The sequence below is a fragment of the Hippoglossus stenolepis genome, chromosome 11, assembly GCF_022539355.2.
Source record: "Hippoglossus stenolepis isolate QCI-W04-F060 chromosome 11, HSTE1.2, whole genome shotgun sequence".
NCBI lineage: Eukaryota > Metazoa > Chordata > Actinopteri > Pleuronectiformes > Pleuronectidae > Hippoglossus > Hippoglossus stenolepis.
This window is the reverse complement of record NC_061493.1, coordinates 3127308-3140639: the sequence shown is the minus strand read 5'-3', so window position 1 is coordinate 3140639 and position 13332 is coordinate 3127308. Positions and strand designations below refer to the sequence as shown.

Here is a 13332-nt window from a genome sequence, read left to right as displayed (position 1 = left end):
ACATAATACTTTGAGTTAGGTTACATGTTAGGATGCATTTGTAAAGGCTTTGCACATTTCCACATGGTTTCATTTTCCCACAATCCACTTTATCAATGTACTGCTAGAGCTATGCCTACAAATGTTTAAGTTATTGTTACAACCAGATAAATTTCACTGTAAGTTATTTAGTTCAAAAGAGGTGAATGGTGATTGATTCCCCTGTATTTTCAAAAGCTTTAGGTTGGATCTAGGCTGATGTGTATGTTTCACCTGGCCAGTTCAGTCTTCAGCTTGGCTGTCTCTTCAGCGAGCTGTGCGATGCGTCTCTGCTGAGCTTCTCTCTCATTGGTCAGTTTTTGTTTCTCCTCAACATCTCCATCTTTCCGTTGGCTGGCCAGCAGCTGCAGAGGGACACACAGTCAAGTGTAAGTAAAAAAGTTTCACATCACACAGAGACAAACACACACACACCACACATTACCTGTGCTTTGGCCTTCCAGTGTTTGAGGTCTTCTTCCAGAAGCCTCCTATCAGCCTGCAGGGAGCCATTTTTTTCTGACAGCAGAGACAGAGAGTTGTGCAGTGGACTGATGTCTGACTGCAGCTTTGTCACCTGACAGACAGAGAAGAGATTATGTGAGGGCAGCTGCAGTCTGACTCACTGGCTGATACAAAACAGCTTTCAGATGCATGGTGTGTGAAACGTTAACTTGGTGAAAACCTTGTTATTACAATGTGCACAAAAAGGATGTTTTAATGAGCAACCAGCTTCTAATTGAGGCATCTTGATTAATGATAGCCGTGTAAACAATGACACGAAAAGCAAGTTTATGGTCACCTGCTGCAGTTTGCAGGACTGTTGTGACTCGGGATCTTGTAGTGAAGATCTAGATATTGTATCTATGGACACTGAATAAAAGACTATGCATTGATCTAAGCTCTTAGTTTGTGATTAAGAAATATAACTATCTATAGAGGTGTGATGCTGTGAAAGTCAACTGAAGTCTGTACCCTGCAGAGCAGCTAACACAAACTCACCAGCCTCTTGTATACATCAGACTGGTGTTTTAAAGTAGTGCAGGTTTTTTATTTTTGCGCGATTTTTTGCACATACATTCAGAGCTAACAATGACAGGCACACAGAACAAACCTGGACATTCAAAAACTTGGATCATACTTTAGCCTGCGCTTGTTGCAGCTCCTGCTGCAGCTTATCTCTGTTCATTTTCAGCATCCTGTTGTTTTCTTGTAGAGCACTGATAGTGCTCATCTTCTTCAGTTGCTCTTCTTGCTGGACCAGAGTCTTAGCTGTAGCCTGAGGACCAGACGCAGACCAATTATAATCAACAATATTCTCTTGGGCCATTTTTTGCACTTTTCAGCCTCACTAGCCTGCTGAAGGCAATTCCCTCCTTCACAGCCTGAAACAGGGACAGTTTCTACAGTCACGCAGTCAATAGTGGAAATATTTACATTAATGCGTAGATTATGACTATAACCTATGTCTTACTTCAGTTGTAAACTTCCGTACACAAGATGAGAAAGTCTCAATTTTAAAGAAGCCCAACAAATTCCAGGTACATCAGGTGTCAGATGCCACATCCTAAATTCACTTTCACACATCCTCCAGTCGTCCATTCCTCCATTTCCTACCTGCATTTTCTGCCTCTCAGCATTCAGGGTGTCCTGTTGCTCCTTAAGTTCTCTGTCTTGGTGTTCCACTCGCTGTTTGTAGCGAAGAGTTTCTCCTTCCGACACCTCACATCGAGCCACAGCTATCTGTTTCTCCTGCCGCACAAACCTATATGACAAGCAGAAGTTTGAACTCAGTCTCACATAAGTCAATGAATGGAAGCTGTAATGATCCCTATGGAGAGTAAGGGTTTACTTATTTTGGCCTTCATTTCTACAAAATTCGATGATGTTTGGGTCAACAACCTCAAGCCCTTTGGCGTTAATGAGAACACAGTCACCGGTGGTGTTGCAGTATCACCTGAGTATTTCTAGAATCTGTTCAGTGGTCTTTCCTTCCTCACTGAATGACAGGTCGAACTGCTGCTGCTGCTGCTGCTGACGACTCTTGGAGGCCATGTCATCCATCTGCTGGTGCAAGAGAGCATTCTGCTTCCCCAGCTCCTCACAGCGCCGACTCTGATTAGACAGGTCATCCTGAAGAAGAGTCAGAGGTTATAATTCGAATTAGATTACAAACACAATCTTCTAAATTATGATTGTTCCTACATTAATCACAATCTGACAAACTTTATGTAGAACTTGAAGTTTTAATTAAAAATTCTAAGTACATACAATTTTATTTACTGGATATGATTGATCAATAGCAGTGTGATTGGACACAGGGATGCCTGTACATCTTTTTCTCTCTCAACTCTCTTGGGTTCATCAACATACCTTCAGCTGTTTCTCCAGTGTGTTCAATGCAGCAGTTTTCTCCTGCAGGAGGGAGGACGTCTTGTTTATTTGCTCCTCTAACTCCCTCTTCTGTGCCACGTCTTGTTGAATTCTTTTCTTGAGCTCCTGCAGAGCCTCCACATCAGCAGCATGAAGCATCAACTCCCGCTCATACTTGGACTGCGCCTCACTAGCAAGCTTAGTCTGAAAGAAGGACAGAGAACAGCTGAGTGACTGACAGAGTCAAAGACAGTTAGAAGAGATCTGTTATGAAAAAAACTGTGTGTTTGATTTTTTAAATCCCACACAGGTTAACACAGCATGTCAAATATGATGCTCTGTTAAAAACTGAGGACAATACAAATACATAAAATGGGACCTTTAAGCAGAGTAACTGTGTGTGTGTGTGTGTGCCTGCGTGCGTGCACGTGTGTTCATGAACCTGCAGCAGACTGTCTTGTGTGGCCTTCTGCTCCTGTGTAAGAGAAGCAGCTGCTCTCTCCAGCGCGTCCTGCTGTTCCATCTGACTGGTCTTCAGATTGCGCTGCAGCTCACACACCTGGACAAGACAGCAAGGAAAATATGTATAGACACTCTGGCCCCTTACACCAGCTCTAAGTACAGGTGTGATCGGATCGCACCAGACCATATTCGAAGGTGGTCTGGGCCATGTGTCCACATTCTTTTAGCAGTGTGAATGCGTTCTTGGTCACATATGAAGGACAGACTACTCAGCTGATGCCCTCTGACCCGCTACAGTCTCACTATGAACTGAACTCATTTTTTCCTCTTATCTGTGCCCACACGCTGATTTGTTTGTGGCCTTGGACAAAATACCAACACGGACCACGACACCATGACTGATACTTTTCTTAAATTGGTGAAATCTTGCAGTCGCTAGAGAATCATTCAGCACCTCCTGACTCCTCTCTCTCTCATGCCAACACAGGCACAAACAAAAAGTGACATCAGACAGATCTGTAAACTCAGACTGGCTCAAAACAACATTGTTTGGTCTTAACTAACACAAATGACATACGTGTTAATTTGCATGAAGAGTGGGGAAGTGAGGCATTTAAATGCCAGGTGTGAACACAAATACTTAGCGCTGGCCTCTTGTGACCGGATCTCTCAGGCCAGATGATAATACCAGGTGTACGGGGCCTAGTCTGTGCTCTACACTGTACTGGCTGAAGGGACAGTGCAGGAATTGCTACTTAGCCGTCAATCAATAGTCATAAAGTTTCTTTAACTAATTCATTATTAGGTGATTTGATAGAAAAGTCCATCAGGCCAATAGTCCCCTGTTTTATTGTGCCTCTGTAGATTATTATAAATCAGTTGATTAGTAGTTAGTAACATGTCAGGAAATATTGATAAATGTGTATCACAATTTCCCAGATCCCATGGTGAAGTCTTTAAATTGGTAGATTGGTCCATCCAACAATCCATAAAGATGTTAAATTAACTAATAATAATATAACAGAAAACTGAACCAGAAAAAGGTTATTATTAAAGATTAATTACCTAAACTTGTATTTACAAAGTTTGTCAATTAAGTTTCTTAATGGATTCATGTACACTAGCATCACTGACAGGCCCCTAAAATAAATTGTTCAACAGTAAACCACCAAAAATCTGAGGTTGGGACATCGGCCATGTAGAGCTTTGTGTCATCACTCTTCTCCCGTCTTGTTTGTTTAAACCATTAAACAGCAATGTCACTGATTTTCAACCCACTTTGTTCTGTTAGAATATCGATAGTATATGAAGATTTTTAACAATGTTTAACTTCCAACCGTGTTGCCTGGACCAAGATATACTCAATCTTTTGTTGCCCGGCTGTTTGCTAAAACTAAAACATTCATGCATTTTTGTGTGCAATCGGATTGGGGAGGGGAGGGCAGCATAGATAGAGACATTTTATTAGAATAGTCTTTATCTAAACATATTAGAATATTGATTATAGCGGCTTTCGGTTAATCTTGATTACAATTTATGCGTATCTCTGCAGACAACATTTTTATGCGAAATGAAAATCTAGGTGTGGTATTTCTGTGAGGCAGGGGTAGTTATTCAACACAAAGTTTCAAAGTCCAAATGAACATTTGTAAAAGAAACATAAAATACAGTCTAAATTCACAAAGATTCATAGGTACATTTGTGTGTGTGAACAGGCTTACTTGTTTCTCCACCGCGTCCACAGCTTTCCTCCCCTCATCCTGCTCCCGCTGCTTCATCTTCTCCACCTCTACAATCCTCTTCTCCAGCTGCTTCTGCACCTCCTCCGACTCCTTCAGTCGGATCTCCAGGGGGGAGCGGGACTGAAGAGGTGACAAAAATCAGTTTACACAGGGTATCTGCACATCATTTTGAAATTGAATGCTCTTCAAAGTTCTTTTTAAAAGATAAACTAAAACAATATAACACTCAGAACAGACAAATCAATTTCAAGAGCTGGACAATTTGTTTTGAATCATTCACAATATTTATTTGGATATTTTTTCCTGTATTGGCGGAAAAATAACAGGTAAAACGGAGCAGAATATAATAATTAAAATGTTGTTCTGGTAACTGCATGGTGCTAACTGCTGTCAGCTGCAGTATAAATGACTTGGTTGAATATGTCACAATTACTTCGCTGAGAAGCCCCCCGTTTGAATAGTGGAATATTAAAATCAAATAAAAGCAATTTTTGAGAATGATAGGAGTCTATAAGTGGCAGTTCCTACCTCCTTTTCTTTCTTCAGACTGTCTTCCAGAGTCAGTACCACGGCTCTGTACTGATCCACAGTAGCATTGGCATTCTTCAGCTGCTCTGCCAGTTCACTGTTCAGTTCCTCAGCAGTACGGAGAAGACCTCTCACCTCTGCAATCTCCTGTTCTGATTGGCTGGGAGGCTGCTGGGAGGCTGCTGGCGCTTGAGGGCGTACTAGGAGTTAAAAGCGAGAAAATTTGTAAAGGCTTTTAATACTTACAGATATAGTACTGGTCTTACTGTTGAACTTTTAAAGCTTGTTCTTGTGAGACTTGTTTAATATTTGTGCCCATCAGTATTATTGGAGCCATTTTGCACTTTAATTGGATATTGATTTAATGGATTTTCTGTTATTTAAAAATAAAAAATAATAGTTTGATTCAACTATTTACAACTATAATTTAGAATAGTAATTAATATGTATGTCCCTCCCTGCTGCCCTTTTGTTAAGTATTGTGGGCACAGTAAGGCAGGAAATGAAGTGTGTATGAGTGACGGTGGTTGGATATGATGAGACGGGGGACGGTATAATCTTTTGACTGACAGATCCCTTTGGTGTTTTACTTTATTAAGTTTGGCTTATCTTCAATGTTTGTGTGCACAAAGGAATAAATATATTGTGATGCAACATAACTGAGATCAGACCGATTGTGTTTTAACAAAGTGATGAGTCAGAAATCACAGCTCATCCCCGTCAAAGGACAGCGGCTAAAGTTTAAGAACTTTAAAGGTTAAGAAAGAGAATATTGACTGTTAACATTTTGTTGAGCCGCTGTTCACCTCTCAGTTGAGCTCTGACGGGTGCAGCTCTGGTAGCTGGGGTGGTGGTGTTGCTGGAGCTGGTAACAGCCTCAGAGGATGAAGCAGAAGCCAGCTGTGTTTTCAGTGTTGCCACCTGCTGTTCAGAGCTGCGCAACAACTCCCTGGTTCTCTGCTGCAGGATGTTCTGGGTCTCAAGCTGCTTCTTGGCTTCTAACAGCTGAGCCTGCAGGAGGCAGAGGTGACAGAGGAATAAGGGTTATGACAAGACAGACTGCAAGCCAAACAACACTTATTTGGCTGTATATATAAATACTCAAGCAGTAATCATATTTACTCTACATACATCCATAGTTCGTCCGAGGGAATGTCTTTGTGCAACTTCCTGGTCCATCCTGCTCTTCATGGAAGCTAGCTCTGCCTCCAGATGCTCGATCTTGTTGTTCAGTCGCTGGCGGGTCTCTGTCTCCGCTCGCTCCATAGTCAACTGGACAAATGTGAAGGCAGGCAAATGTGACGAATCATGAGAAGAGATGAATTAAATGCTCATCTGGTGTGGTAACTTCTAACAGTAAAGAACTGAGCCACTGTCTGAGCTGTATCAATGTGGATACAATGACCCTACACCTTTGAACGTCGTCGATTTTAGTCATTGTTACATATGAGAGTATCTGCAATATATATAGTTGATGATAAATAGAAAAATCATGAAACTTTCTGCTAGTGAAAATATAATTGATAATTACTGTAATGCTTATGAATTTGAGCAGGACTCTGGCTTACTATGATTTTGCCTCATAATAACAATAATGAAAACTTTATTTGTAAGGCACTTTTCAATAACAAAGTGCTTTACAACAAACAATATGAAACTCAAACTATCAGTATAAAAACTATAATAATAAAGATAAAGATAATAAAAAGATTCTGCAAATATAATCTCTTCTGGTAGATTGTTCCAAAGTATAGAGGCCCTCACGGCAAAGGCTCTGTCTCCTTTGGTTTTCAGCCTAGACTTCGGAATGGTTAGCAACGCCTTAACAGAGGATCTCAGACTGCATCCTTGTTCGTAGGAAGATCAAATATAATATATTATATTATTTTTGATGTAATTAAAATAATTTAAAAATCAATCCTAAAATAAACAGGAAGCCAGTGCAAGGATGCTGAAACTGGGGTGATATGGTTACATTTTTGGGACTGTGTTAGAGGCCGAGCATCATTCTTGACTAACTGTAAACATAATAGAAAATATTTCTCTTATTTCATGAAATGAGGGTAAAAAGTGAGATTTGTTCAACTGAGAGTAAAAACATGGTCAGTATGGGCTGATCCCAATTTACCCCTTAGCCCTACCACTTGGCCCTCCCCCTTTGTTTTAGGCATGGCCCTGAAGGGGTATTGTTGTCCCATTTCTCTTTGTGATGGAGGGGTAGTGGCCATCTAGCCTTTTAAACACCCATTCAACAGTAGTGTATTCAGGACCACGATAAAATTTTGGTTGATAGTTGTTATTATAATAATGTTAGTTGATATTGTTTGTCACTGTAATAACGTTGGTTGTCTGCTGATGACAATTTGTGTCGATAAACTCCTAGTGGAGGATTTTCTAACCCTACCCCTTATGACTCTGTTTGGAAGGGACACCACCCAGAGAGGGGCACTTTCATATCTAGTGGTAGGGCTAAGGGAGAGTAACTGGAACAGCTCCTATGAGTGTATATGTACCTGTATTGTCTTGAGGTTGGTGAGAAGTAGGTTCTGGTTACGTTGCTCAGCCAGTATGGCTTCCTTCTCTCGAGTCAGTCGACTCTCTGCCTGTCTTAACATGTCTCTCTCTTTGGTCACGTTCACTACACGCACCTACAAAAACAGAGAAGGTTATGAATTGATAGGAAAAAACTGACTGCTTGTTCACAGGGAAAGGAGCACTAAAGTTTGGGCAGCAGGTTTTCAGAAATATGTATATGCCAAACAAATTTCCATATGCTGTCGATTACATACTAAAGTATAATAGACTTTACATTCGGGGAAAAACTGCTAAAGTCAAGTTCACATTACACAACTTGCAAAACTATATATACAAGTTCTGTCTCATCTTGAATTACTGTAAAAGGTAATTATCATACAAGGATATATGATTGCACACTGATAGCAATATTCATCTGATTTCACCTCTATTGAATCCAGCAGACTTAATATATTTTAGTTGTGTCCTGAAATCTTTCGCTTTGTTCTTCCCATTACATAAATTCCTCACCTCTTCCAGTGACAGTTTTTCATTAGCCTGCCGCAGGTCCTGGGTCATTGTGTGGATGATGTGCTCGTGTCGTTGGGCCGTAGCAGACATTTTTTGGTTCCTGTCCTGAAGGGCAGAGATCTCTCTGCGGTAGGCTGATACAGTCTCCTGGAGAATCTCATACCTGACAACAAGGACACATAAAATAAGCACACACAGTAAAAAAGTATGTCATGAGGGAAATACAGCAGCAGTAGCTGATAGTTAGCATGAGAAAGCATTCCTGAACAAAAAGAAAACTAGGCAGAATCAAACGCATGAGGATATGCCACAGTATCACAACATTCATTTAACACACCTCTTGTTGCTGAACTCCAGTTGAGAAGTCAGCTTGGCGTGACTGGAGCTGAGTTCTGTTATCTGGCTCTGCAGTCTGTCGTTTGTTTCATTCAGCATCCTGTCGTTCTCTGCCTTCTCTTTTTTATACAGACTGAAGGCATCGTTGAGCTGGAAGTGTGTAAATAAACACTCAATCACAACATTTTTTGTTTACTTTAAAAGACTTTCCCCCCTTTTCATAGCAAATATGAAGGGATATGCAGCTTGGAGTCAGTGTGTGTATGAATGTACCTGTTTTAAAGCAGCTTTAGCCTGAGTACTCTGTGCTGCCTCGACGGCAGCAGCTCGTTGTGGAGTAGAGCGAGTTCCTGGGGCTGAAGGACGAACATGTGCAGGCTGGGATGAGGACTCTAGACCTGTAGACACACATTGAAATGTTGTCTTATTCTGCAAAGAACTTTAGCCAACTGTTCACCAAAGTTCATGATAGAGGCTCCTGTATGTGAGTATTTTTTTGTTACCTTGAGGAGGCAGGCTGAAGCCAGTGCTGTGAGTCAACAGGGCCTTGTACATGTCTCTCTGTCTGGCGTTGGAGTCAGCCAGCTGTTTCTGCTGGTTCCTCTGCTCTCTCAGATGCTCCACCTCCTTCTGGAGTTTATCCACACTGGCCTCCAATTCAGACACACTGTGGGGAACCATAGAGACAAAGCTTATGTCTTAATTACATTTCATACAACTTCAGTGCTCATCAGTGTTCCACTTCACCGGAACTACAGCAGGAACTAGACAATGACTAATGTTGCAAAGAATGGTGTCATGGTATCTTATACCATGATCTATATATTCATATTCATGATCTATTATACAAATGAAATGGTGTAGGTGTTTGTGAACATTTGAATGATGATACTCTTACTCTTCATGATGATGAAGAGTATGAAGATATTAAAATTGATTAATAACTTAATATATGTATCAGTTTGATTGCATAAGATTATTATGCAACAGTGTTTAACTTCATTGTTGCAGAAGAAGCGACGCAATGCCCCATAAATATGAATTTAGCAGGTTTTTATGGAGATGAGGACGAAAGGGCGTCAATTTCATGGTTATTTAACACATTTGGTAAATGCATTATTAAATTGAATTATTGTTGTCTATTAAAGCCTTTTTTATTTAAAAAAAATGAATATACTATCCATTTAGTTAAAAGGGTGTGTGTTTAGATTTTCTAGGACAGCCGGGCCTTCATCATTTGTGTGTACGCATAGTCTGAGGAAGTTCTAAATTTGTTCGCAGAGTACGTAAAAATGTAGGTAAGAACATGTTGATGAATTCCAGATTCGTGCATCAAACACTCCTAAGCACTGTTTAAGCAAAGATGTATGCATACGCACTGTTTGTGAGTGAGGCCTAATATTCCCTAAATCTAATGCTAGCAATGGTATTAACAGTTATAACAGCAATATTAGTAGAAGAAATTAGAACTTTCATCATGACAGAGCTCAAAAGCAGAAAACCAGCACAGTTCTGTATAGGTAAGACTGGCTGAACTTACCGTGCTGAAGTCACACGGCTCTGCTCTCTGTCCTTCTCCTGCTCCAGCTCCCTCAGCCTTCCCAGAAGGCTCTGGTTCTGCTTTTGCAGCTCTTCAACACTGCGGAAAGACAACTGGCGTGGGTTGTTGACTTCAGAGGTGCTGGAAATGTCGGCGGAGCTGCTGTCAGTCTTGATCACCCGATTACCTCTGGCTTCCTCAAGCTCGGCCAGAAGAACACACACCTTGTACAGAGATAAATGAATGAATGAATGAAAGCATTTGCACCAGTCAATAGGGATCTACTTTTATTCTATTTTTTACCATCATATCTTATCGACCCCTTTTCACATAATGTTAAGAACAGATCAGATGGAGATGATTAATTGCAGCACAGACCTCCAGGTTGTATGTAAAGTATCGATGTACTGGTGTTTACCTGTGTAGATGTATCATCTAACTGTCTCTCTACCCTCAGTTTTTCTCTCTCCAATGCCTCACAGCGTTGCTTGGTCTCTTCTTTCTCTTTTTGCAAACCGTGGATTTCCTGATTAAAAATGGTACACAACATACAAGTGTTACATAACAGAACAAGTTAAGGTGAATACATGTATTGCATAAAAGTCCAAAATAAATTCATAGTAGAGACACAAACAGAGAAACGTATATTATCACACACCATTCGAGCCTGTTCCAGTTTGTTGCACAGGGAAGCCATGGACCTTTGCATGCTCTCATACTCCTGTCTCTGACGTTTCAGGACGGGTGCTTTGGACTCGACTTCCTGGACGATCTCATCCAGCACTCGGCTCACTCTGTTGGTCTCCTGTTTCTCAAGCTGAAGATGCGTCTGACACTCTGCATAGGCATTATACAGCTAAACACAAAAACAGAGGATGAAGGGTTAACACTCTCTGTTACTAAAGACTACAGTTACTTTAGCTGATCATGAAGAACGTGTGCAGGTTGTCAAACAACATATTTTACACTTTAAAACCTGTTCCCCTAAACTTCAAATCTATGATGTTCAACGTGTCTTGTGGAGTTTTGTTGTAAAAAAAACAAAAACATTATTTTCTGTTACTTACCAAAACACATAGTATATCCGCTAACATGTGTGTTAAATAAATTTAGCTTTGTAAATGTTTACACATTGTAGGTTATTCTACTAGCATATCATTTTAATCTATCTTTATTTTCTGATCTGTTTTCCTTTCCAGACCGGAATTTGGGTATTTCTAGTTTTATTCATATTCACATATAACCTCTGCTTTAGTATTATATATTTTTGGCTTTGTGAGGCACTCATTGAAAAATCTACTAGAGATTAAAAAGTACTCTCCACAGTTTACTGTTAAAGCTGAACAATAAGTCAATAATATAGTTTGACTTTTAGTGATACAGTAAATGATGTCATCGTTAAATTACTATTATTTATTGCAAATTAACCGTTGCTTAATAAGGGCGATTGTTTCCTGTGTATTGTATAACAGTAAAATGTGGTTCCCTGCACTGAACACATACTGTACTTTTTATCGTAATCTTGACAATATTCATATTAACATTGTGAACTTAATATCAACCATATCAGTGATGTAAAACATCCAAATCTACTCACGTCAAAGAACTTCATGCCAGGCTTTACAATCGCAGCAATGGCAGCTGCTGAAGGACACATGTGGTCCAGCTGCTCCTCAGTCAGAGAAGGCACACCTGGAGCCCAACACACATATGCTTAAACAGAGGTGGTAGGGACAAAGGACAAACAGTCACCTCCGCACAGCAGAGAGCCTCAATACAACTAATATCTACAGCAGCAAGAAAAGGTAAATATACCTTTGGAATTATCTGCATGTGTGTAAATGAAACCTAAAATATAGTAAAACATAATATATTTTAATGAATAACACACAAATCATCATATTGCTCTTGTTTCTATTAAATCCTTTATTCAAAGCTTCAGTTTAGGTTGTAAGAGAAGGAGCATGTGTGCATGCGTGTGTGTGAGAGAGAAAGAGAGTGAGAGAGAGCTCTTACAGCAGTGTTTACCAGAAGCCTTCATTGTGACATTTTCCAGCTCTTTCTCCATTTTCTTGATTTTTTCCTTCAGCTCTGCCTCAAGCCGTGTCTTCAGTTCTGCTCCCTCAGACACCTTCTTCTCCAGAGTCTTATTGGCTGCAAAGACAACATACCCAGGAAAAAATGGGAGCAATCACGCCATGATATTAAATAGACATGCACATATTTAACATGTTTGTAAGACAAAAACCAAGAGTCTTACCCTCCCCGGTGTCTTTAACAACTTTGCTGAGCTCTTCCACAGCTCTGCAAAGTTCTTGGTTTTTTGTCTCCATATCTGTTGCTGCCCCCTATAGGGAGAACCACAAGAGTCACATGACAATACACTGGAAAGATTCTGCCTCATACTAAAATGTCCTGTTTTTTTAACAAAATATATTTAATTATTGAACACTGCAGTGACTCCCACCTTGTACAGTGAAGACAACTTGATATGAGCATTAAGCTCATTGCGGTATTTCTCCTCCATGGCACTCCGCTCATCTTTAGCCTGAAGAGACACAAAGACCATATTCCCAACAAACATGAAATAACATGAACTTCCTAGTTGGAGAAAACAATGCTACATTTACTTTACCTGTTTGAGTTTGTTGTTGAGGTCATCAGCTCTTTTACTTTGGCTTTCACTGGTTTGCTTCAAAGAAATGAGCTGACTTTCCAGTGTGGTCACCTGTTAAAGAGAAATGCTATTGGATAAGATATCATGTCTGTTTTTTTTTTTATTTGAGTGAAAGTTTTAATGCTTCCTAAAAATAGTATTGAAACGTGTTCAGTTTATTTTCAAAACAGAAACCACAGAAGCAGATTTGACTAAATACATGATTCTGTGCTGAATATTCTGTGTATGCCGTGGTTACTTTTTGTAAGTGGTTCACTTTGGCCTGCATGATGTGTTAAATGTGGAAATTTGTTTTTTAACTACATGCAAAAAAAATCGAATTAGTCTATAGTCTATACAGACTGCCGTGACTCAAGATGGTGAGCCAACACCTGCTATCTCATTGTGAATACACTCATCAGTATCCAGCCCTAATTTTAAATATATAAAAGGATGAAAAATGTTTTGGCAAATATCTTTTTACAGAAATCAAAAACTGAAATTTCTCATTGAAGAATTTAGATCATCTGCTTTGGTACATCCCATTTGCTTTACTTATCCTTGAGATGTGAGAATAACTTTCTAAAGTGACTATTAATCCATCACGTCACGTTGTAATCTAAAATGTTAAG

General features: G+C 39.9%; 1 protein-coding gene across 6 annotated transcripts in view; it reads right to left on the bottom strand.

The window, feature by feature from the left end:
• Positions 1-13332, bottom strand: part of LOC118117752 (nucleoprotein TPR) — a 30241-nt gene that overhangs the window by 13223 nt on the left and 3686 nt on the right. For 5 of the 6 annotated variants that reach the window (XM_035170273.2, XM_035170274.2, XM_035170277.2 and 2 more), the window contains exons 7-30: positions 12680-12772; positions 12512-12592; positions 12305-12392; positions 12061-12198; positions 11642-11736; positions 10703-10900; positions 10463-10570; positions 10045-10268; positions 9008-9171; positions 8778-8902; positions 8506-8654; positions 8169-8331; positions 7637-7771; positions 6255-6395; positions 5930-6134; positions 5124-5323; positions 4575-4715; positions 2834-2950; positions 2392-2595; positions 1976-2151; positions 1636-1783; positions 1160-1297; positions 464-595; positions 253-383 (exon numbers count right to left, since the gene is read on the bottom strand). In XM_035170273.2, coding sequence (XP_035026164.2) covers positions 253-383; positions 464-595; positions 1160-1297; positions 1636-1783; positions 1976-2151; positions 2392-2595; positions 2834-2950; positions 4575-4715; positions 5124-5323; positions 5930-6134; positions 6255-6395; positions 7637-7771; positions 8169-8331; positions 8506-8654; positions 8778-8902; positions 9008-9171; positions 10045-10268; positions 10463-10570; positions 10703-10900; positions 11642-11736; positions 12061-12198; positions 12305-12392; positions 12512-12592; positions 12680-12772 — 3494 coding nt within the window. The remainder of the gene's footprint in view (positions 1-252; positions 384-463; positions 596-1159; positions 1298-1635; positions 1784-1975; positions 2152-2391; positions 2596-2833; positions 2951-4574; positions 4716-5123; positions 5324-5929; positions 6135-6254; positions 6396-7636; positions 7772-8168; positions 8332-8505; positions 8655-8777; positions 8903-9007; positions 9172-10044; positions 10269-10462; positions 10571-10702; positions 10901-11641; positions 11737-12060; positions 12199-12304; positions 12393-12511; positions 12593-12679; positions 12773-13332) is intronic. The other variant, XM_035170276.2, reaches the window with a different exon arrangement.